This window comes from Hermetia illucens, chromosome 6, assembly GCF_905115235.1.
Source record: "Hermetia illucens chromosome 6, iHerIll2.2.curated.20191125, whole genome shotgun sequence".
Lineage (NCBI taxonomy): Eukaryota > Metazoa > Arthropoda > Insecta > Diptera > Stratiomyidae > Hermetia > Hermetia illucens.
Genome location: NC_051854.1, coordinates 3,796,627 through 3,821,812, shown reverse-complemented (window position 1 = coordinate 3,821,812; position 25,186 = coordinate 3,796,627). Strand labels below are relative to the sequence as shown.

Genomic DNA, 25,186 nt, shown 5'->3' with positions numbered 1-25,186 from the left:
AGCCTTTGACACGTACGAAATTGAAAGCCATCACTTTGCCGTTTTGATAATTTCCTAAATGTCTTTCCAAGCCCTCCCTTAGCCCTTAATCACATGCTGAATCAACTTCTTAATGGACACCATTGGAAACCTGTTGTTAATATCCCCCCATTAGCATGCTAAAGCTAAATGAATGATGATTATTGCTTAAGTGGAAACAATGAGGAAATCAATATTCTTCGGAAATTTTAAATTAATTTCTTCGGCCTGAAAAGAAGCCATAAATTAACCGCTGAGAAAATCATATTCAAATTCATGCAGATAATAAACAACATACTAACATCTATATTTACATCCACATGGTCATTCTTTACGCCATCTTATCGTTCAATAGCCTCCGAAGCACACCACAAGAAAGAATTCATCACTGTCTTCTAGCAAATAAATTAAACTTATTGTCTAACACTAAATTTTAATTTGATTTGAATTTTATTTTTCCTTTGGCCATTGGGTTCGACAGCAGCCAGCGGCAGTCTCGGTTAGTTGTTTTACATCAAGCATCATTGGAGATGTTCGAAATCCGGTTCTACCACTTGGGGCCTGAGAAGAGATGCCCCCCAATCGATAGCGGCAACAACAACCAGCACAATTGGAATAATCAAGCCTGCTGTCCATCGGCAAGCTGCAAAAACCCATTCCCTTTTGTACGCTTCGATACGAAAGCCAATTATTATCCACCTTTTGGGATTAGATACATCTCTTTCAATAGCAGCGCACATCTTTTGTGTGTTGTACATACGGACATGATGGGGAAAATAAACTTTGCGCATTCACGAACTTCAATGTCTTTTTAAATATCCCAATGTGGAGTAACGTGTACAACCGAGAGTATCTGAATGCTTCAGAGCAGAAGCATATTGGTCATGAACGCCATGCTAGTATGGGAAATTGTTCTCGGTCGGGTACAGAGTCGGGTCGAGTACTTACGGACTGTGTGATTACCACGACTCATGATAAATTGCTTAGGACGATCTGAGGCACTTAGCGATGCCGAAAGGCATGTGATCTCGGTGAAGGCAAATCGTATTGGGAATTGAATGGATGAGTTTGGAAATTTTGATGAGGGATTGAATCAAGGTATCGATACTTGTATCTGAACATCTGAAATAACTGTGTGATCGCTTTTGGAGGCAGATTGATTTCGCAGCCAAAGTGAAAGGCTTACTATGCAGATAGATAAGTGGTGGATCATGAACGCGTTTACGCACAGAGTGTTGGACTCCCGCAACAGTACGCTGGTGGACTACCAACTAAACACCTCCCTGTCATCAGAGAACTAGCCTGGAACCGTTTGACACATTACTTTGGGCTAGCCCTCCCACTCTCCCGGCTTTGGGAGCCTTCAACTCAGGGAATTCCTTTCATCAACGGGAGGGGAGGGGAGGAAGGGAGTTGTCGTTAGTTCAGGGAACCCCTTACCGTCCGATCCCTCTGCCGGTCGAGTTCAATCTTCTTCGTAGAAGAGCCCGAACATAATGCGCAATACGATTCCAGCTGCCAGCGCTCTTCAGCATCTCTCTGACAATGTTGTCTGGAGAGAGCTCCCCTGTGTCTGCATAAAGCTGCTGGCGGATGCTGTCCCACCTCTCGCAAGAGAAAAAGGTGTGCTCAGCGTCATCCGTCACTCTATTGTAGAACACACAATCAGGAGATCGCGCCTTCCCAACCCTGTGCAGGTAAGACTGAAAACCTCCATGCCCACTTAGAAGTTGGGTAAGGAAGTAGTCAATCTCACCGTGCTTTCTGTTCAACCATGGGTCTAATTTGTCGATGAGCCGCTTGCCCCTTGGCTCATTTTGCCAAGAAAGTTGCCACTCGCTAAGGGTGCGTTGACGTTCTTCACGGGCAACCACTTCTCTTAAGTTTTCGCCCTTACGGCGATAGATAGCTTTGCGCTCCTTGGCAAGGAGGGCAACGCGGATCACTCCCGCAATTACCATCCGAGCCGGTTCGGAGACGGTGCGATAAGCAGACGCCACTCGCAAAGCTCCCGATGCACTTCCTTGTCAAGGGCATAAGCCCATACCTCCGGACCATAGAGAAGGACGGACTGCGTTGCTCCTATGAGGAGACGTCTCCTAGTTGATATAGGGCCGCCGACATTCGCCATTAGCCGACTCAAGGCCGCGACTCCTGCTGCAGCCCTGTCCGCGGCTGCTTTGATTTGCTCGAAGAAGCTCATCTTCGAGTCGAGCATTAAACCAAGGTATTTAATCACTGGTTTTGACTCTATAGTCAACTCGCCGATCGATATGGGACGCAAGGTCGGGATTCTCCTTCTGGTCAGGATGACTACTTCGGTTTTTTCCAGCGCAAGGTTGAAACCGTGAGCAGTCATCCATCCGCTTACCCGTCGCATCAATATGCCAAGTCTGCTTTGCGCCTGTTCAACAGTACGTCCGGCAACAAGTGCCGCAACGTCGTTTGCATAACCGACCAGGCGCGACTCTTCGGGCATATCGAGTCCCAGCAGACTATCGTAGGAAGCGTTCCAGAGGTCCGGCTCTAGGATGGATCTCTGTGCTACTCCCGACGTGATTTCCATCCTCCTCTGGCCCTCTAGCGTCTCATAGAACAGGGAGCGGTCTTTCAGATAATCCCTCAATATCCGCAAGAGATAGCTTGGCACGTGAAAGGAGTTCTCTAGTGTGCCTAGCATATCTGTCCATCTTACGGAATTGAAGGCATTTCTGACATCAAGCGTTATGAGGAGCACTATCCGTCGAGATCGGCGGCTGTGTGCCCCGGCTCGATTAAACGCATCTACGACCTCCATAACAGCATCCACTGTAGATTTCCCTGTTCTAAATCCGAACTGCCTTGCGGATAAGTCCCCGGCAGAACGGATCGCTTCAGCGAGTCTACCCCTGATGAGCTTCTCGAGCACTTTTCCGGCCGTGTCAACCATACACAGCGGGAGCTCCGGGTCTCCTTTACCGTTACTGATCAACGCGAGTCGGAATGTAATTCCCGAAGAATTCCAAATTTGGTAACCCAATTCGTAATCAACTGATTGGCCATGGTGGTAGTTTCCTGATTTGAAATCTAAGAAAACAAAGCAGTTTTCCCAATGAGACCGCGCAACGTGAAACCCACTAATCTTTCGAACGTCGGTGGCGTGTTGCAAAGTCCAAATGGCATAACGTTGATTTTCCATAAGCCATTGCCTACAATAAAAGCGGTTTTCTCCTTAACTTTATCCACTATTTCCACTTGCCAGATCGAGGGTAGGGAACCATTCGTTAAAGTGCCTAATATAACTGAGGCCTTAAAGATATCAAAGGGATGGGTTGGATATATGGCGCATGAATGTTTGGTTATGTGAAAGCTCTGTTTAAAGTGGGTACCGCGTGAGCTCACAATCGACCAAAAACAGGGTGTTGACGATTCTGGGCAATTTTTGAAGTTTCTCCTCCATAAAAAGACGCCAATTTATGCGTCGGTATATGACAATGGATGAAACATGGCTTTATTTTTTTCACCCCAGAATCAAAACGATCGTCATCTGAGTGGACTCTACGTGGAGGACCGACTCCAAAGCGTGCAAAGACGCAACAATCGGCTAGCAACGCTATGGGATCAGTATTCTGGAATGCACATGATATAATATTGATTGACTATCTTGAGAAGGGAAAAACCATTAACAACGGCTAATATATAGCTTCATTGGAGCGTTTGAAGGCGAACTATATAGAATAATAAAATCAAATTTTATAAAAAAAAAATTTGTTTTCTATGTTAGCCTACAAACTTTTCAGCCCACCTAGCGAGTTTTCCTGTCTGTCTATCCATCTGTCTTCCTGTCACTCCTTATATCTCGGAAACGGAGTAACATAGTTCACCGTTTTGTTTTAAGGGGGGTCCCCATACATGCAAAAGAAAGGTGTACAATTTTTTTTCACCGTCTATAGTGGGGGGTATGGGGTATCAAATGAAAGGTCTCGATTAGTTCGTTACGAAGTTGTTAGTTTTACATTTTTCGCCTGATTTTTTTAAAGGTTCCTTTCTTTATTGTTGTTCCTTTGTCTCTGACTTTAAGTAAACAGAATCATTTTTCACTATGCCCGCGTTGCCTTTCTTCTACGTTTCCTCGAGTTCACCGAAGCTCTGCTGAGTTTAACCTTCCAACGCACTGCAATTGACGATGGCACAAGGAGAGATCTCGTCGGGTGGATTGGTTCCTCCCATTAGGATGTAAAGGCGACGAATGCATACATCGCTTCACGAGTTGAAGGATAGGATCCAGAGCGATTGTCTGTACGTCAATTCTCGAAATCGGATAGGTATTTAGTGAATTAGACACCTGAATATCAGCCTGCTTCAACTCATGCAGTACAGTTACGCGATAGACATGCCGATGGACGAAACACAAATACTTTTTATAGACTTGTCGGTAGATCCGGATGACGATACGCTTTTGGGATTCCAGGCACGATTGCTTAATATTATCTCAGCGGATCGTGTTTACACTATTACATCCTGGAAGCTGGTATTTGATGGCACACCAACATTTTTCCCTATCAACCAGTTCTTGTTAGTCGTGGGTGATTTGACTCACTTAACCCTACAGAAGGATTTCGGCTTACTGTGTACTTATGTACCCATCCTTTTCAGAGATAGAGCAACAGTTTGTCGGACGAATCGGTGGATCCCTTGAGTAAGGCTCTTCCTCAGTTTAAGAATTCACTAGATGACTGCGCAATCCTTGAAATGATGCGAGGCTGCTACTATAAACCTGTGCATTCGGTAGCCAATAGGCTAAAAAAATTTCTTAACGAAAGATAAAAGGGTTGATTTTACTACATCGTGGGCTGAGATCTGACTTTAGGATCAATTTCTTTACTCTCCGGTTAGTGCGGTTCGAGAGCTGGGTAAGCTAGTGCAGTAGAAGGAAAATTTAGAGAATCGTCTCTTAAGTAGGATCTCTGACCAGATGTAGAATCTGGAGAGGAGTTGAACCTGAACTGTTTCTCAGGAAATCCTCAGCCTGAGAATCGAGATTTTGATTTAGATTTGGTCTGCTGGAATTGTCCGCAGATTGGGCGTTGGTACTCGGGCTGTTGGGAGGATACCAAAATTTTCTGCTACGGATCCGGGCTCCCGAACTCGCGTAAGCCTTTGGGTTCAAAATGTCCAGTTCAACAGACTAGTCTCAGTCATCAGGGCGGGTCGGTGTCAAGGACCTAAACCATTCCTCGACTCTACCATAAAATTTACATGAAAGGCAAAATCGATACTTCATCAGAACTGCTGCAACCCTCCCAATCTACATCATGAAACTCTTGTTTTCAACACACAAGACGAAACGAGGGACCAGTAAAAAGCAAGCATGCGGAGCGCAAGCATTTTCTTAATTGAATTTAAACTCCCAGACGAATTGAATTTCAATCGAACACTAAATTCGATTCAATTTGACATCAAGATCGTTGGTTAAGATCAAGATTTACAGATTTATGTTTCTCTCTTATATGTTATTATAGTTTGTAGGATTTTATATTTCTTGACCTTAAGTCGACAACGACAACGTAACGACGCGATCAACATTTTGACTTGTTGTACTACACATAAAGAGAGCAGAGTCTCAGCTAAATGCGAATTTAGTTGTTAATTTGTACCCACTTGATTTTTTTTATGTATTCCGACTGAATAAGTTGATGTCATTTCATGGTTTCTTCCATATGAATGATTATGCCTGTGAGTGATTTTGATGATTAGTGATCTATTGTTGGGAGTAAATGTTCGTTTTTGTTTGAATCTTTAATGCGATTAGTGGCAAAAGTAAGACTTCAGCATTTTGCCGATGTTATCATTTTGCGTTCCAAATCATTCTATGAACTTTTTCTTAGCTTATCTACAACATTTAATGAGGTCACATTCAATCGAAACTTGTGCGGAGTAGATAGTCACGAATCAAATGATTTTCGTTTTCATAATAATAAATTTTCTCAATTTTTAATTTTCCTCATACGGAGGCGAGTAGAAAACCATTCGCCCCAGAAAACTATGCATAAGAACCATGTTTAGCTTCAATTATATAATATCATGGAAATAAGGGTTATTTTTGATTGATCCTTTTTTTTTCTCTTTTCTATTTGCAGTTTTAAAATGAACGGTTTGGCCCGAGGGCCGGGGCCCTGCGTCTCCCGACTCCAGAATTGCAATTCTTCACAACAGTCTTCGACATTGTCCTCGAGATTCTCCTTGTCTACATCAAGTCAACTCTCAACACGTCATAAAAATAATAATTTAAAAAAATATTGTACGGGTCGTAATCAAATTGGAAAACTGGGTTCAAAAAATCTTGTTTGTGTATTGAAAGGTGTAGAATCATTTGTGTCGAAATTGAAATCAAATAATATTGAACTCATTCTAAACGACGAAGTGCTGCGTATTGTGGGCCCGCTACAAGCGGCAGCCCTCCCGTTTTCGTCTGCATGGAGTCAATGAGACGTAGTGAGGCGAATAGTAGCCACCACCCGAATAAGGTAATTAGCAAATCAGCGTTTAAGTATCTAAAAGTAAATTATACAAGGCTAATTACGGGAGTAAGATTCTCAATGATTAGATGAAATCGTAAACCTTGGGAAAAGACAGCAACGCCTTCTCTAGCCTTTAGCAGTTTCGCTTTAATGTGAGACTGAAAAAGTGCAGGGGGCAATAGAAATTTTTCGTTTAATCGTACACTAGTGTGAAATTTCCGCTGGAGTACTTCATGCCCGAAAAACAATCTATAAAAATCAGAATTTAGAAAGATCTGAAGACCAAATGATAGTTCATGTTACTAACCCTCATTATTCCAATATTTCAAGGTGGCCGTCAACAGCTTACCAACGGAAAGCAATAAACACTCGAGTGGTAGTGGTTCTTCATCACTAAATAATAATAAGTTAAGTTTTAATCAGCAGCAACAAGCGTCGCAATCGCAACAAATCAAACAACAAAATCAAGAGCAAAATCAATTGCAAAAAACCTCATCGTCATCTGAGTCTTCATCATCGTCATCAACAACGTCTTCGTCTTCGTCGTCCGGTGCCTCGACTTCGAGCGAGTCGAAAGACACGAACTTCGAATACGACGACAACGAGTGGGACGTTGGCGGAATCGGTGATCTAATAATTGATTTAGACGCCGACATAGAAAAATCATCATCAACAGCGGCAGCAGCAGCAGCAGCGTCGGTCAGCGTTAATTCGCAAACGCAACAAGCGTCAAATCAACAAATATCGGCAAATTTGCCAAGCGTTAGTAGCAATAATAATAGCGGGGGTGGTGGCAGTAATAGTACGTCGAATCAAGTCTTAAATGCTCACGAGAAATCTCCAAGCTCAGCATCATCATCGAGATCGTCATCGTCGCCATCATCACCAACAACTGTTTCGTCAAAATCGTCGAGTCTCTCATCGCTTTTTGCTCCGATCCCTCTACGTGCGTCCGGAGGACAACAGCAGTCCAACCAGCAGCACTCTAATCTGCAAAAACAAAGAGCAAGTAACACTTCTCCCGCTTCATTCCAATCAAGTGCTACTAAACTGAATTCCAAAGTCAGTTCAACGAAAGCTTCCTCAAACCTGAAACTCCAGCAACCTGCACTCTTAGCACAACTAAATAGCAAATCCGCTGCTTCAGACCATTCACGCTTCCCATCCTCTTCTTCGGCGTCCGCGCAATTATCAAATTCTACTTCTGTTTCTCGAAACTACCAAAGCAGCAGCGCGGGCAATCATCCATTACAAGTTGACAGGCACGGAAAGTTGTTAACAGGCATAGTCCCAACGATGTCCTCTCAGCAGAGTGGAGGCCAGGGAGCTGGCAAAACTGCAACAAAAATGTCAATTGACCATCAAGCAACTCTTGACAAAGGTCTCAAGATGAAAATAAAGCGCACGAAACCCGGCACTAAAACCTCGGAGGCAAAACATGAAATAGTAAAGGCTGAACAAAACGGAACGACGACAAATGTCGAAGATAACAATATCTCATCGAGTAATTCGTCCTCTTCTTCGTCATCTTCCAGTGGAAAGAAACACAGCCAAATGAATTCTGCCGCGGTACAACCTATCCAGCAAACCCAACAGCCCACAAAGCGAGGTAGTAGCGGTCACCGACGTGATAAAACCCGCGACAAAACGCCACATTCGCGAGACAAATCGGATCACGGAAGTGGGGGTGGAAGTTCCAATAATAGTAACAGTAGCGGCAGCAACAGTTCCTCCAGTTCAAATGCAAATAATGCTTCGCAAAGTGATCGTTCATCAACCTCTTGCAATTGCTCGCACGACATCCAAGTGAACGGGGTCCAAGCGCCTTGCACAAATGTTTCCTGTGTTCGGAGTCGGACACCCACAACAACAGTGGATTCTGCAAACAGCAACTCATTGTCTCAAAGAATCTCTGCACCGTCTGCTGGCAGTCAGCAATCGGGCAACACAACCGGAAACTCCCTTAGTGGGAATTCTTCGTCAAATTCCTCCTCGTCAAACCATAGCACAGGCGGGGCTAATTCATCGAATCTATTTTCGAACAATAACAGTTCTACAAATGTTCAATCTTCAAGTAGTGGCACGCCGAACGCTCCTGGTCCACCAAAGGACAAGCTGTCGTCCTCGAATACCAGCAATCTGCACCATCAACAGCAACAGTCTTCGCCAGCAACAGTCTCAAATTCCACATCCTCCTCCATGTCCAACATCCAACAATCGAGTCAAACTCACAATTCCTCACCGGTTATCCACAATAGCAGCAACCAAAATAGTTCGAGCGGGAACAGCTCTCAACAGCAATCAATATCGGCAACAGTTCACCATACGATCTCGGTGGCCGCGAACTGCGACGATAGAAGTTGCAGCCCGCCGGCAAAGAAGCCCAAATGTGATCCCAAAGACATGATTGATATCTGTGTCGGAACATCAGTTGGTACTATAACCGAGCCTGACTGTTTGGGGCCTTGTGAACCGGGCACCTCGGTGACGCTGGAGGGTATCGTGTGGCATGAGACTGAAGGTGGAGTTCTTGTGGTAAATGTGACTTGGCGAGGAAAGACCTACGTTGGTACACTTTTGGACTGTACGCGCCATGACTGGGCTCCTCCAAGGTAAGAGGTCCTTAGCGTTTGAATAATGACTTAACCTGTCAATACTGTTTTTCACAGATTCTGTGATTCACCTACTGAGGAACTGGATTCCCGAACTCCCAAAGGAAGAGGCAAGCGTGGGCGTGGTGCTGCGCTGACTCCGGATCTAAGCAACTTCACGGAAACCCGAAGCTCTGTGAGTCATGAGTAACTTTTCACAAAGACGACGATAAACTGCGTTTACTACCACTGTCGTCCAGAACTTTTCTAACATATTTCACTTTACAGGTACATTCCAAATTGCGGAATGGCGCAAAAGGTCGTGGCGGACGTGCTGTCACAACAACAGGTGCTGCAACAACTACGACGACAACCAGTTCAACGACGGCAGCATCATCGACGACTTTGTCGTCGAGCAACTCGAGCAGCACGACCAGTTCGAATACTCCGTCAACGTCGCCGACCGCTTTTCTACCTCCACGTCCCGAAAAGCGCAAATCAAAGGATGAAAGCCCATCGCCCGTGAACGGGGAATCATCCACACAGCAAAGTAGTGGTCAAACCCAGAGCTTTGTCAACCCCGTGACTGGGTTGAATGTTCAAATCAACCCGAAGAAGTGCAAGACTGCTTCACCATGTGCGATCTCGCCGGTATTGTTGGAATGTCCCGAACAAGATTGTAGTAAGAAGTACAAACATGCCAACGGGCTCCGATATCATCAAAGCCATGCACATGGATCTGGGTCCATGGACGAAGATTCATTGCAGCTGCCTGAGTCGCCGCGGATCGCCCCACCCACCACACCATCTCCTGCTCCGGCAACGACACCACAGCCGCAAATTCCTACTTCAAATGCAACTGTTGCACAAGTGGCGTCACCGACGGCAGCTTCTCCAAACTTAATGTCGGCGACAGTTCCTTCCACGCCATCTCTGCCGACAGTGCAGAGCGCAACAAACCCAGCAGCCGCTTCGACAGGTGGACTCCTGACAACAATTCCACAATCGGTGGCTCCATCCATACCGCAATCCAATGCCGGTCCAGCGGTGTCACTGTCAAGTCAAATGCCACAGCATCCTGTACCTGGTGGTAGCATCACCTCGGGAATTTCGGGCCAGGCGTTGTCGCATCAACAGCAACACACAATGCTTGTGGGTGCAGTTCCAGGTGCTGGACTAATGGGAAGCAATAATCAAACCATTCCGGAAGCTGGTCAACCACTTCTGTCCCAACAACAAGCGCAGCAGCAACAACAGCAGCAGCAGCAAGTTTTGGTGGCAAATAGCAATATGGCAAATGCTCCGTCACGAGTCGATTCTCAAAGTAAGGATTTAGGGTTCTGTTGATTGCCAAAGGAGAGATTTTATTGATTTTTTGGTTTTAGTCAAGCCCAGTGTGCTGCGGTTTGGTTCACCTTCAGACAACTTGTCTGGTCCGCAAAATATGCTTCCTGGTCAGGGTCCCATCAGACCTACGCCAACAGCCGCCTCGATGGCTGCAAGTTCGGGTCCGCCAAGTGCTCCGGAAGGGGTTGGGCATCAGCCATCTTATAATCAATCACCCGCCTCAGTTCAACAAGGTAAGAGGGTTTTGGGTTTTGAGACAACATTTAAAGTGTCTCAATAAAATGTTATAGTTTCGAATGGGTTTTGTTACAAATTCGTGGGGTATTTCTAGGTTTATCAAATAGTAAGCCGCAAGGTTACGGAAAACAGAAGAAAAATCGTTCAAAGTCGCCTGTTCTTGGTGAATATGACAATTCAACGTCACGTGATAACGTCCAAAGCCCAGCTTACAGCGATATTTCAGATGATTCCACGCCAGTTGTGGATAGCGAGATAAGCGGTGAGGGATTTTGCTTGAAGTTGTAGGGGAAGGTTGACAATTTGTTGAATTTCTCTTGAATTGTAGATAAATCACAACCTCCTAAGCATCCGGATGCCAAAAAAGTACCAGAAGGAGCGCCACCACAAATTGCCTCATTGGGAGGTTACAGCATGTATCCCTTCTACCCGCAACAACAGTATATGGTGCCACCTGAACATCAGGGCCCCAAACCGCCGGTATCGCAATCTTCATTGCAACCCTCATCACCTGCCGAATACAATAAATCAAAAGATCCACCACTTGATCTAATGACAAAGCCCGTTCAGCCGAATGAGCCACCATCGAAGGAATCAAATGTACCTCCACAAAGCCCTGCAGGTCCAGGGCCTCAAAATCCGAATAAACCGATACCGCATTTCTATCCGTATAATAAGTATGTCGTGGAAAGCATTATAGCAGTTTTGAATGCTTTTAAAATGAATAATTTTCCTTAGTTACATGCCTCCTGGCTATCCGTACAACATGGAACCAAATTATGGTCCGATATCAATGGTCTCCGATGACAATAAACTCAGCGCGATTTCCACTGCTTCGCATTCCATGAAAGAAGAACGTAGCAAAGAAAATCCTAGTCCAAGTGAGCATGGAAAGATACCAGGACAGGTAAGGGTAAAACATGGGTGAAAGAAATTGCTTTGTTGGCTTATTGCGTGATGTTTTTATATTTGATATAGATACTACCATCGAAGCTAATGAAAACTGAACCATCGGTGAAGGAAATTAAAACCGAGCCTAGCAGTCACCCAATGCATCCTAAAGAGCCTCCGGTTCAATCAATGGGTTCGTATCCAAGCATGTATCAGAGGCATCCAGTCGGAGTTCCACCGCAACCGTCGCAACATATGTCGCGGGAAGAAGATGTGAGAAGGTGAGTTTATATTTAAATTTATTAAAATGTTTGAGTTCTTTCGTATTTCTACTTCATTCTGGGATAAAATATGACACACATCCTTCCTCATTCAACCATTCGCTATTTGACAATCGTGAAATCATAGTATTAGGTATGATTATCTTGGTATTTTGTTTGTCGGTTCATGGCGGCCATTTGATCTGTGATTCAATTGAGTTATTTTATTGGTCGTTGATTTTGGACTCGAGCAATAGTTCTTCGCTAATCTCTTCATCGGGTGCTCAGTTTTGGTGGGCTCCTCTCGTAGAATCACCGCATCACTTACTTCCGCGATTCACTTTCCATTGCAAAGTATCATAGTTTCATGAGTTCATCGAGCTTGATTAACGATTAGAAAAATCGTATTGGGAGATTTATGTTGGTCCAACGGAGTTTTCACTGGCCTCGATTAGAAGTTGTCTGCGGTTCATGTGCCTACTTCTAACCTATTGACTACGACAAGTTCCTTCTTTCCCTGACTCTGCAGAACCGATACAAGTGTGAGACTGCTATATACCGGCTGGGAATTTAGCCAAACTTTCTAAGGTAATTTCGTTGGGAAGAATGTTTGTTGGCAGGTGTTATACGTATCACTCTCCATATATCTGCCGAACAAGAAGAGATACAGAACGAACAAATCGAGTTTCTAGGTGACATGGAATATCATTGCAAATACGCGGGTTAGGTACGAGGTAGCTAAGTGGTGCGTGTGTCGATGACGCCTAGATAGTTGTTTTGCGTATGCTTTACCATCCTATGCACTACATACGTGGCACTAAGACCCAGAGTGAATGCGCGACATTTTTCAGCCGCAAGTGATTGATGAACGCCGAACATGCGCATTAGCCTTCGACTATTATTTCTGAGCCTTAAAATCCGTTGGGATCATTGAAATTTAGCCCAGATTTTTTCCAGCATGGAGCTTTCCTTTAATATGTTAGTAGCAAGAAGGGCTGAGCGTATTGCCGACGACCGCGTAGTAAATCGTTTTTTCCTCTAAGACAAGTTGCTGCAGGTTAACATGCGGGCTGATCAAGAGATACGTGAGTTGCTCGCCAGAAGCCTTGGTTTAGCTAATGCTTCGCTAATTTAGTTGGTGGCTAGTAGCGTAGGCATTTCCATGGTGTTAACTCGCGAGAGCGCATCCGTGACGAGATTGTGTATTCGAATTGTATGTAAATTTCATGTTAAACTAGAGGATGTAGTCCAGCTATTTTGACTGACTTTGCTTGACAGCGGGCGATAGTCAGTGAGCAGAAAACGGTCTCAATGGAGCCCAACTTCCATCCAGGATGGCACCTACAGCGCTGCTAGAGGCGTCCGTTCGAAGAGCAAGGGGACCGGGAAAGGAATTGGCCGTAATTGTCGCGTTAACGGTGCTGTCCTTGCGGCGTTGGAAGGTGTCAATGGCGGTTGTCGTCGTCGACATGAGAGCCGCACGCATTGAAGACCAGCTTTTTAACATTTCTGTGAGCGGAGCTTGCAACTCTCCCGCGATCGGGATGCAACGTCGATAAAAGTTGAGAATGCCGAGAAAACGTCGCAATTGGGAAAAATTTACTGGCCTAAGAAATCGTATATTGCTTGCGTTTTGGGCGGACTTTGCCCTCGTAGCAGGAAAAAGGAAACGATACATTGTGCGTTGGAGCGTTTGCGATGTGTTGCGGAGGGCCAACAGCATACCGACAAACTAGAAAAGTTCGAATGGTGATATTGTCGACATGTCCCAGCCAGCGGCTAAGGGTCGGGCTGCATACAGCTGCTTAAACAGCGATAGTCTCCGGTTTAGCGGGCTGACCCATTGGTTGGGAGACAGTCTGATAACGCCGTTTTCCAAAAGCATTTCGAACTCCTGCTTAACTCTTGCGAAGCGATCGCCAGCTAGGCGACGAGGTCGGCCGAAAACCGCTGGTTCGTCGGTTACAATCACGTGTTGCGAGGGTAGGTCCGAGAATATCGCACGCATTCCAGGCGGTAGAGCGAGATCCACAAATTGCCGGGTGAGCTGAGTGTATGACTCGACAAGTGACCTATATGGGACACTGGATTATGCCGATCTTGACATTGAAAACTTGCGACGCAGATCCAAAAGCGCAAGTTTCGAAAAAACTAGTGCAGTTGTTTAGAAAGCGACGGTGGCGTAGGTCGGTGTCAAGCCCGTGATGCTTTAACGAATTAGATCTCATAATAGCGGTACTTACGTCCGCTATGATGAAGCTCCACGTGTACATGCGGAGATCCAAGTTAAGTTGGAGGGATTTAAAGATCGAACGTCGCTATTGACGTCGTGTTTGCGGCTTGAAGAACGAGTTCGTCCCTAGCCAATTGCTCCATAATAGGACGCCTCGGTAAAGTGGGAACAATAGAAAAGGATTTCCGTTGTGCGGTTCGTAATGTACATGCTGTTTTCATTAGCGAAAACGCCAGGTACAACTACCGTAGTCTGCGTAGGCGCTTCCAGATTTTCGCCGATGGGATTCATGCTACGGGCGGTGTTTACGTAAACGACTGACTGAATGCTGACGTTTAGGTATTTGTACTTACGTTGAATGGCACCAGGAGAAATCCCCAGATAATCGACTAAGTCCCTACCCGTATGCGAGAAATCAATCGCCCACATTGTCTTCACGACGGACACCCCTTAAATGTGATGGGGAGCTGCGTGATGGTCCTGCGCAGCGAGTTTGGCCACGATGAAATCTGATGATGTCGAAAAGAAAGCCCCAGAAGTTGCTGTAGCTGCATGTCCAGAAACGAGTGATGCCGCCATCACCGATGGTTCAGCAGCTGGAGAAGCTACTGCATTGGCAACGGCAGCAAGCTGAGCCACATGACTCTGGTAACGAACTCGCTAAATCGCGCTTGTGGCGCAGCAGTTGGGACTGGTTTCTGTCGTCGAGCCTGAGTGCGTCGACCACCTTCGCATCTGGTCGTTCTGAGAGTCTGTGGAGCGTGTCAGGCAAGTTGCCTTTAAAATTTGGAATTTGTGGCTTTGGCGATCAGATCGGGGGCCGCTACTACAAGGTACCTCGTGTTTTCGCTGGACACTTTATGTATTTCGAATAGGCTTTCCACTTGAAAAACCCAGCGCTCCGACTTTTCGGTCTAGAAGGCCGGAAGCTTGCATGGTGACAATCATGTTAACAGCGGCCTCCGCTGAAATAACGAAAGCTGGAGTTGCGCCGCGTACGGCTATCTTTCCCAAGCGCGTCGGTGCCTAACTGTCGCTCATTTAAAACACGCGGAGTGTACCCAAATTTTAACTTAAGCCGAGTTCGCATCGTAGGCAACGTAGCTGCTGGGTATCGGTAGCCGGCTGGAAGGAAATTCAACGCAAGTTCGTACTAGGTGCAAAAAGTTCTCTTCTGCGATGTCCACTAAAATAAACAACATGAAATACAAGAGGACCATCCGCAAGTGGTCGCGTTGAGTGGCAAAAAATAGTTAGTAGTCACAGAGGAAATGAGAATATCTGCCTATTGCAGCAAATTGGCTACCATATAAGGGCAGTAAGATATACACTCGCCACTACCGTAAAGTTGTATAAATGTCAATAGTCTTGCACGACTGCCTGGCTATGTTTGCAGCCTTTGTTTCAATATTTCTGTTCATTCAAAAAAAGCAACCACAATTATCCTTTTCTTGGGGATGTTTTTATCTACTACTTGCCGACCTCATCGTTTTAGATTTTTGATAAAGGATAGTCGTGGCTCTCATGTCATGATTATTGCTGGGGAATAAGTTTGATTTCATTTGCTTATACGATTTTCCAACCTCAAATTGCAACTCTCACTCAATATTCCATCGATCATTCCTTGTTTCGCTTAAAAGTTATGTTTCAAGCTAGTTTTTCATTGATAATATATTTACAATTTCAGATTTTACATGTATTCGGATCAAAGGCGTCCAAACCTCTCGAACAATCCACCACCAAATGTTCCTCCAGTTTCTATAAAAGAAGAATCACCATCACCTTCACAACCACCTATGCAACATTCATCTGCGGGCATCTCGCAAGGACAACAAATGTCTCAAATATCCCAGTCGCCACAAAACCAGTCATCGCAATCGCAAAATACATCGCAACAACAGAAAAGCGTAAAATCTAGTCTCTCCAGTTCACAGACATCATCAAGCCAGAAAGCTACAAATCTGGTGAAAGATACAAAAGAAGATAAAGATGTGAAAATCAAACAGGAGGGACAAAAACCCACGATGGAAACACAAGGACCACCGCCACCACCAACATCCCAGTATTTCCTTCATCCGCAATATTTAACACCGAATTTCAGTTTCGATCCGGGCCATCCGATGTATCGTAACGTTCTAATGTCTACTTCGCCATATAACACGCCTCCCTATCACTTGCCCATGCCGAGGTTTCATGCACCCGAGGATCTTTCACGAAACCCGGGACCGAAAGCTTTAGATGTGTTGCAGCAGGCGGCCAATATGCAGTATTATGGAAGTCATAAAATTCACGAGCTGAGCGAAAGAGCCTTAAAGAGTCCAAACAGTAGTTCAAAGGCGAGCGTATCTAGTCCGAACGTTTCACAACAAAGTGTATCGAATACAGTGAGCGGATCGAATATTGGCGGAGGTCCAGGCATGCTGCAACCATCAGCAGGACCAGGAGGTCCATTAAATTTGCAACCTCCGACAGGAGCAATGCCGCCCGGGATTGGACCGGGCGGTGGAGTGGGCATTGGTGGTCAGAAGGGTGATGGAAAGCCCGGTACCGATCCATCGGGTAAATCAGCAATAGGGGGCGGCGCGAATGATAGTCGAAGTCCGCCGCCCCAAAGACATGTTCACACACACCATCATACACATGTTGGACTTGGCTACCCTATGTATACAGCACCCTATGGAGGTAAGATTTTCCACGGATGAATGTTTGACCGCAACTCTCAATTTGGTGATGATACTTTCAGCTGCTGTGCTAGCCAGCCAACAGGCCGCCGCTGTAGCTGTGATAAATCCATTTCCTCCTGGACCGAATAAGTGAGAACAACTAAATGATAAAAATTCATACATGAAGTGACGATAGTGATATTAAAAACAAAAATTCTATTTTTTAATAAGTGGTTCTGTCGAGACAAAAGCAAAATGATAGAAGAAAATTTAAAATGCTTAACAACTTATCAAATTATAACATATGAATGTATTTAATCATATTACACGTGAAGAAAGAGCGAAAGAAGGCAAGGTTCGAAGAAACAGAATAGAAGGCCAGCAAATCGGTGCAGTGACGAAGCTCCAAAAAGACAGGAACAGTTTCCACACTTGTTTTCTTATTACTATTATCATTACAAAACGTACCAGTGTTTCAACCCGAGTGACATTCACAAGAAACAAAGCGAGAGATTAGTCTTGCAATGCGGATGCAATTTTTGCAATGTTTGTTAGTCGATGTAAGCGAACGTATAAAGTGTTTTCTTTTTAATTCCGCGCGATCAGAGAGGTTATAGTATGTAAAGTTGTCTCCGTAGCTTCTATTCCAGCTTAGAGAATGAAACGAAAAAGTAAAAATGAAATGAAATGTTTAGCACGTAAAAGACTGAAAAGTTTTCATAATTAGAAGGAGCACATTCAAGAGGCGTTTTCTATATGGAAAATAATAAATGATATGAACGTGATGCGTGAACGGAGATATGGGGTAAATCACATGTTGATTGAATTCGACAATTTTTTCGGATGTATATCAGGTTGGTTTTTGATTTTTTTAGTATCTTTTTACTTTTTTATTATAATTTGACGAGAAAATCAAATACATTTGGAAAAATAACCCGGAAAGGTGTGGAAAATGTAGGTATTGCCTACTTGGATGGCAAGCAATTGTGCAAAGTGAAAATTTCAACGTGGAGAAAAGTTTCACCTCGACTCCATTTATTAAGCGGGACCTTGATGTCTATCATAGTTTTTCCAAAGCGATAAACAACTAGTGGTGATATCCAGAAGATACATGACCGGCGATGATATTTCAACTGTGAAATGGCTGGTTCTCGTATTATCGTTTGCATTTCATTGAAATGAAAGTGGTATACACTAAGGAGAGCCTTGAAATACTTTTCTTCAATTAACAATGGAGGATTCTGCATATATGATGCCGGTCGTGTCAAAAATGTCGATAAAGTTTATCCTGGAAACGTGCCACCAGCAACCAACTATCTGTTTCTTCATAAGCCTTTGTCCCGTTCATCTAGATTGGGTTCTCCAGTTTTCTCGGGCATATGCTTGTTCTGGATGGAGCCAAAACGCTTTCAAATCCCCATCTAGTGCTGCTAACATTGCTCATCCAAAAAGTAATCCTAATATCAATGGTCAACCGGAAATAAAAGGCGGTCTTTCTCCGAGAAAAGGTTGTTAATACGACCCCATACTCCGGATTCTTTTTGTTTTCTTTTTCTTCAGCCTTTGTCTCCTTCACAAGTGGGGTCAGCTCGTCGTGATTGATTGCGCCATTTTGTTCTATCAAAACCCGCATCTGGATACAATCCGGGAGGCTTTCAAACCCCCATCCAGCGTATCAAGCCACCATTGTTTCGGCCGCCGTTTTGGTCGCTTACCATCGACTTCGATGGAAACTAAAAAGCAAAAAGATCGCGTGCCCTTAGAGTATTTCTATGAATTAATAACATTCTGCGACTTTTCTCGCAGCAAATTAATGCATTTCCTTTGGAATCCCTCCCATTGTAATAGCTCCTTGAAATTTTCGTGAATTCCTCCGACATTGCCAAACCTTTGATTGCACAAACTATTCGACCTCAAAAAATAAATGTCCTGCAACAACGAATGTGAAGAATAAGGCATCCTCCAGCAATTTTCATCTCACTCCACAAAAATCTGCTTGAGTTTGAAACGCCATGAAACGATCCGGCTACGACCTCAACCAAGTTCGAAATTATGCAGCCGCAAGCCAACAGGCTTCGTATCGACTTGAATTGTTCAGAAACTGGTGGCGTTTGCGGTGATTAGATAGAAGATATGCACAATAACGATGGTACGACCTCGCGATAGTCAACCTCCTTGCGATTGACTAGTACGTTGGGCCGCTCTCATTTGTACTGCTCACTAACGCCATAGCCACATCCAAATCTAGTGAAATGTTGAATGTGAGAATTTTAGCGGCTGCATGAATACTGCAAACGCGCCATTCAAATATCATCAATGAAATCGTTATTTTCGACCGCATCGAAATCAAGCTGATCCATGTTCGTTTGCTGGAGACAATTCTCGTTAATTGAGTTTGCTTAAAGTACTTTGAACATGTCATCCCACTTGGACGCTCGCATACTAGTAGAACACAAATAACCGGGGTCGCGAGCGTGATCATTGTATGTGGCAAGTGGAACCCACCCCAATTAGTAGTTTAACTTGGAATGACCTGTGACTTCATCTTTCCTTTTTTCTGAAGCTACTTCGTCGTCAATGGTTTACTTTTTGAAAATCGATTCATTTTCCAAAGTGACGGATCAGTGGACCGAAAAAAAAATGGGAGATAGTTTCTCCCCAATTCGTAGGATCCGAGTGAATGCAGATTCTCTCAATGCAGAACAAAAGTGTATTTGATGTGGGTAGTTAGAAGGCCTGAACCAGGTGGTTTTGGCCCAATATAGTTCGCATGGTTGCGAACATAACAAGGAAGCCGCTAATTACGTGGTTTGAACTAGTGACCACGAATTTCGCGACTTCCGCAAATGGCGGGACGAAGACATTTTTTTCCTGCATTTACCTGCTGTTTTCTATGTAATCGCATCTGCCAACACTTTAGTTTTCAGGTTTTACACGTGTCCTGTTCACTCCTTTGTGGAATATAGAGCTTCCATACAGGTAAGGTAGAAAATAGGGACAAACTAAAAGCTCTCATCAAGAGAAGCACGAGGAAAACTATCCACCAACTAACAAGTAATGACCATGTGCGTGAGGAGCTAACACTACTAGGGAAATGGAAAAAAACGAGGGAAGAAGGGGAAGGGCAAGGGCATAGCAACTCCTGCGCACGGAAAGAGTACATGGGATTACTTCTAAATAACTCAAACAAAAGTATCCCAGCTATTGTGGAACTTAAAGAGGATTAAATTGGAAGACAATCAATTGGCCAGAATACAATTTCCAAAACTATCCTTCCGCAATACTACGAATGGGGAAGCCATTAACATTGAATGGGAAGAAAACCACTCGCTAAGGCATGTAGATGTCAATTTAGAAAGCAGAATCAGCAGACTAGCCGGAGGGATCAGTTACCACCAAAGGTACACACGGCTAGGCAACACGGGAGGGGGGTCAAAAAAACAACTGCTGGTGAAATCCTCGGCAAATTCAAGCTGAACAACAAGCAGCTTACCCTACTGCACCTCAAATATATAGAACCATATTTGAGGACATTAATCAGAAGCGTACTCGGCGTTTTACAAAACTACCTCAAGGAAGAATAACTTGAGACTTTCCCCATATTAATGGCAAATCTAGTAACGTTTCTAGAAATGGCCAAACTCGCGGGCTACCGGGGCGACTATTATTACCTACAGGCGGCATATCCACCGAATAGCCTAGTAGGAAACACCGTCACTGAATTATTTGTCGATTTAGTCGTGAATAGCACGATGGACACTCTGACGGAAGTCTATAAGGTTGAATGGGTGCTAGCTAGAGACACGGAACTCTTGCTGGTACTGCCACCGCAATACGCACACTGTATTCAATCTATTATTGAAATAAAGTGTGCCAAAATCGTTAAGCCATTCTTAACTACCAAAGAAAGGCAATTTAATCGGCAAACTTCGAAAAAAAGAACTCTGCTAGAAGGGAAGAAAAGACTGCCCAGCAATTGAGCCCAGAGCACTTGTTTCCTAGTTTGTATAGTAGAAGAAAATTGTTGCGCAGCGGGACTTTGTGTACAAGATGGGTTACCTACGTGTGACCAATTTGTTTCTAAAATAAAAATTCAATGAAAAGACGATTCATTTTTTGAGTAAACATTTATTTTAATACCAGAAAATACATTCAGCTACTTTTTCAAGAATACCACATCAGACGGTCTCTTTGCTCATGGAGAGGTTCTTTTTGGATTAATTGTGGATTTTCACTGGGGTAGTGACGGCAATTTTGTTTGCTCACTGCTCAATTCAGTGAGAAATTTGCCTCGTCTCTCATGTTGATTTGACGCCAAAAGCAGTGGCTCAATTTTGATTGTATTTTGGATTTTTAACCGGAATAAATTCAAATCGTCATGAATTATGTGTCGGAAACCGGTTCTTGGGATGCCTAATGGCACAAATTGGCGAAAGTTCGGATTGCACTCTACACATGGAACCACTTTATATTAGCGAAAGTTGTGCTTGAATTCTCGAGAGAGGTACATTTTGATGTAGATTGTCTTCTGACGGAACAATTCCTAAAAGAAACTCATGCGCATGTCTATGCCTCTTCACTTTTCAGCGGAATGGCTGTTCAATTTCCCCACCGAGATATCTTCCAGCATAGGGAAGAATATTCTTTGCAATAATTCCGATTTGTGCTATAGATGGAGTCGAGAAACTCTCAAATCACCATCCAGCCTATCAAGTCAACGTTGTTTCGGCCGACCTTCTGGTCGTCTCCCATCGTCTTCGGTGCTCAGATCAATCCTGGCAAGTGAGTTTTCATCGGCGCGAATCATATGTCCACACCATCAAAGACACCTTTCTCGCAATTTCGTGGCTTGTTACGTAACTGGTCCAACACAACATTTTTGTCCCCACGATCTCACGGCGCCGTTCATTGCCTCTTGTTGTCGACCAACACTCAGAGCCACAGAGGGCGACAAGGCGGACGACTCTGCGGTAAATTTTAGATTTGAGACGTTCGTTGATGCGTCGGATCACAAAAGTGTATTGAACGCCACTTCATCCAAGTCCCACTGATGCGTGAAGTAATTTCGCAACGCAGTTCACCACTGGCTGATTGCATTGATTCGAGATATTTAAATCGCTTAGTTCTGGCGAGGACAGTGTTGTTTGCTCGAAATTATAATGTGTTCTGCGAATTGATAGAAACAAAAGTCGATCATAACCGATCAATTCATCTACATCAATGTCACTTTCGCATCATATCAGACCCACAAAAATCTCAACATCTAAACAAGAGGCGCTTTGAGGTAGAATATTATATTTTTTTCCATTTTACTTTGAGAATTGGTTTGAATGTGTCGTTTGCATAGTCTACGTAACTAAGTGTAATTTCCTTGATTAAATGTTGGAATATTTATACTTCAGTATCCGATACCAACAGCCTCAACTGGTGGTGGTTTGATATAGTAGAAACGCAATTAACTTCCATTGATTGCCAAATCGGCCATTTCATGTGCAACAACCTAATATCTACAATGCTTGGAAATTTTTGAATGTTTCCAACGCATCATTCTTTTGTTGTATTGAGCATATTTCGCATCATCTCATCGCGTCGTCTATGCGATTACAACATCTTTAGATTCAAATATTTGTCTTAAGATTTATTGGTCAACGGTCCACAAATGTCTGTATGGATAATTTCTAGCACGTCTGTCTCCCAATCGATTAATTTGATGTACATTCCGGCCTTTATGAAAATTTCTCAGATATTGGTTTCAAAGTGCTATCAATCGCATTCTTCCCAATATATCTTGCGCGGTCTTTGCAGCTGAGGAGGCTTAGAAGACAAAGATAGGCTCCCGATTGACTAGCATAAATAAGGTTTGTCGATTTTTCTGGTCATTATTTGTGCTGTTTTTGCATTGCATGGACTAGATACGGTGGCAAAGGATTAAATCCTAGATCAGGTATGCAAAGCTTGTCATCCAATTTACCCTCTTTCTTTCGACCATCTGGTTAAGTCTTGTTCTACTGAGAAGTGTTGTTCAGGTTCCGCGCTAACGCAATCACTGGTGATCCAACACGGAACATTTCCAAGTAAATTTAGCAATCTAGCATTGCACAGAACGATAACTCGTCGATGACGTTTGCATCATTTCCCCATACTTGTTCGGTGGAACCTTGCTCGTTGCACACAAAAATGCTCACTTTCTTCTTGGCTGGTACATGTTGTGTTTATCTTTAATAAATTCCGACATCTCAACACTTTCAGTTCCAAACAAAATGAACGGTAACTCTTCTAGATCAGACTTCCATTCCTGTCTCCCCGCATTTCGGAGTGATTAGAGAGATCTTTTGGCTCATGTCTCTTATCGGCCTAGATATTGGGGGAAACCTCATAATCGTGGAGCTTCTCCTGAACGGATGTGGCTCTTCATCTTGAGAAGCCTTCTGTGACCGGTTGGTATAATTACAGTTTCTAATGTCCGTCGTTTTCTCCTCAGCGTATCCTTCTTCACTTTTGTTATTGATGTTCTAGAGAGCGATGCACTAGTTTTAAACACCTCCTTTTTGAGCCACCTGTGACATTAGAGACCGCGACTGACAAGCCATCTTACGACGAGACAGTGCCGTCGAGATATATCGACGACCGGGAACTTGCCCATTCGTAAAAAACCGCTAGCACTGTAGTTTCAAGCCCTTGTATTGTAAGTATTCATACCTTGTCTCTATTCATTTTGGCTTATTGCTTTGGGTGATCATCATCCCCATTTTTGACAACGGGTGTGCCTTTTCTCTCCCCCATTTTCTATACCTCCAAAGTGTTGCGTAGTCAATGACCTCAAGCAACTGTGAGAATAATTTAGATTGATGTGTAGAAAGAGACTACGTCTCTATAGGTTTTACGTTAGTACCTGTCCGGTGGACTTAATCCCATGGATTGACTATGTGACTACAACCAGAACCCCGCTGAGACAAGCACACCGGTACCAGTTTATACTGAGTGCGCGGCTCAGTTTGTTCATACTGTTGCATGCAAGACCTATCTAAATCTCTACCGAACTTTGGAGTACGGCACCTGTGTTGAATCGCAACACCACATTTGACGACCGGAGGTCTCTTGTTCGCTTAAACGTAACCAAAACCCCCCATGAAGCTCCCACAATGGGGACAACCGCAAATAACCGATCTGAATTCACGTCCTCCAGGATTTCTCCTGAAACATGTGAATTCAGGGGCTATCCCGGTTCCCATGGTACCAGTATTCTCCTGATAAGGTTTGGTGATCGAAGTCACTTCAGATGAGTCCCCGTGTAGACTCGGGTCTAATCACCCTAAATAGGCCATGGAGCATTCGTCTAATGCATCACGGTCAGCAAACCAAAGTGAATACAATGTTTCCCAGTGTCACCACAAGGAGGTTCTAAACAGCCACTTGGGTTTGGTTTCGCCAGGGTTGCTGCCTCGTCTTCCTCGCCGCCACCTTGAGCTCCCGTAGCAAAAGACTGAAAAAAATCGAAATAGAAATGAACTCAGAAATAAGATCCCACCCTTCAACCACATACCTCCCGAGGACATTAAAAATAATATCAGCCGATTGTGGGGAAAACATTTCGGACACTTTTGGCAGTTCAGCTATCAACATTGTTGCAGATCACAATACTGGTTGGACGCACGTGTTTGCCCGCTTTAGCATTTTATGGTTCCCAACAGAGAACACTATAACGAACGCAGTAAGCAGGCGATATATATGAAGAAGCAGCGGAGGATAAAACATGCCCAAAGGATTGGAATTAGGAGAAGATCCAGATCCAAATTTTTAAGGCAACTGCTAAGCGCAAATCCTCTTAAGAACACGTTAATCGCTTTCACTTGTCTTCATCCAAACCATTTTCCATGCTGGAACCTTGACAAAATCAAACCATGTTTGTATCTAAATGTAAAAAAGATTGAGATCGAAATCAAAACCAACGAGTTTTAGTTTGTGCGTACTTTTCAAATCGCGAATTAAACCACGTCAACTAAGCTCGACATGAAACGAGCCCGGAATAATATAGCTATTCAAAGTGATGTTTTGTTTATTACGATAGATCCGAAATTATTTTTATCCATTTTTATGTATTAAGGCGTTAAAGTGAATCAAGCTTAAATATGTATCTCTCTAGTACCATTTTCTATGTATATTTTTTAAACATAGTTTTGTTGTATGTTACACGAGCACAGCGCGAAGATATTTATGTATGGAAATGAGGACACGGTGAGAGACAGAATAATCGGTTTTTAAAGATTACTTAGGTGTAGATGTCATGTGTAAGTCAAAGCATAAATTATTATAAAACAAAAGAAAAAATTAATAAAATATATATACTATAAAGGAACAAAATAAGGATATAAAACAAAAAACAACTGACTGTAATTAATTTCATACAATCTAAGGCTAAAAACATATATTAGAAGTAATTAATATT

At 43.7% G+C, this 25,186-nt stretch overlaps 1 protein-coding gene and 1 long non-coding RNA gene across 4 annotated transcripts in view; one reads left to right on the top strand and one right to left on the bottom strand.

Moving 5' to 3' along the window:
* LOC119659284 (zinc finger protein 609) overlaps positions 1–25,186 on the top strand; it is a 182,573-nt gene that overhangs the window by 109,405 nt on the left and 47,982 nt on the right. For 2 of the 3 annotated variants that reach the window (XM_038067293.1, XM_038067294.1), the window contains 11 exons: positions 6,138–6,524; positions 6,849–9,130; positions 9,188–9,305; positions 9,398–10,433; positions 10,495–10,689; positions 10,788–10,955; positions 11,022–11,370; positions 11,432–11,600; positions 11,672–11,865; positions 15,765–16,759; positions 16,821–19,740. In XM_038067293.1, coding sequence (XP_037923221.1) covers positions 6,474–6,524; positions 6,849–9,130; positions 9,188–9,305; positions 9,398–10,433; positions 10,495–10,689; positions 10,788–10,955; positions 11,022–11,370; positions 11,432–11,600; positions 11,672–11,865; positions 15,765–16,759; positions 16,821–16,894 — 5,631 coding nt within the window. In that variant the 5' untranslated portion in view covers positions 6,138–6,473 and the 3' untranslated portion in view covers positions 16,895–19,740. Of the gene's footprint in view, positions 1–6,137; positions 6,525–6,848; positions 9,131–9,187; positions 9,306–9,397; positions 10,434–10,494; positions 10,690–10,787; positions 10,956–11,021; positions 11,371–11,431; positions 11,601–11,671; positions 11,866–15,764; positions 16,760–16,820; positions 19,741–25,186 lie in introns of those variants that run through there. The other variant, XR_005250334.1, reaches the window with a different exon arrangement.
* LOC119659289 lies at positions 6,358–6,949 on the bottom strand. The gene is made up of 3 exons (XR_005250336.1): positions 6,826–6,949; positions 6,619–6,767; positions 6,358–6,551 (listed from the first exon to the last, which is right to left on the bottom strand). It is a non-coding gene; the product is annotated as an uncharacterized LOC119659289 (long non-coding RNA).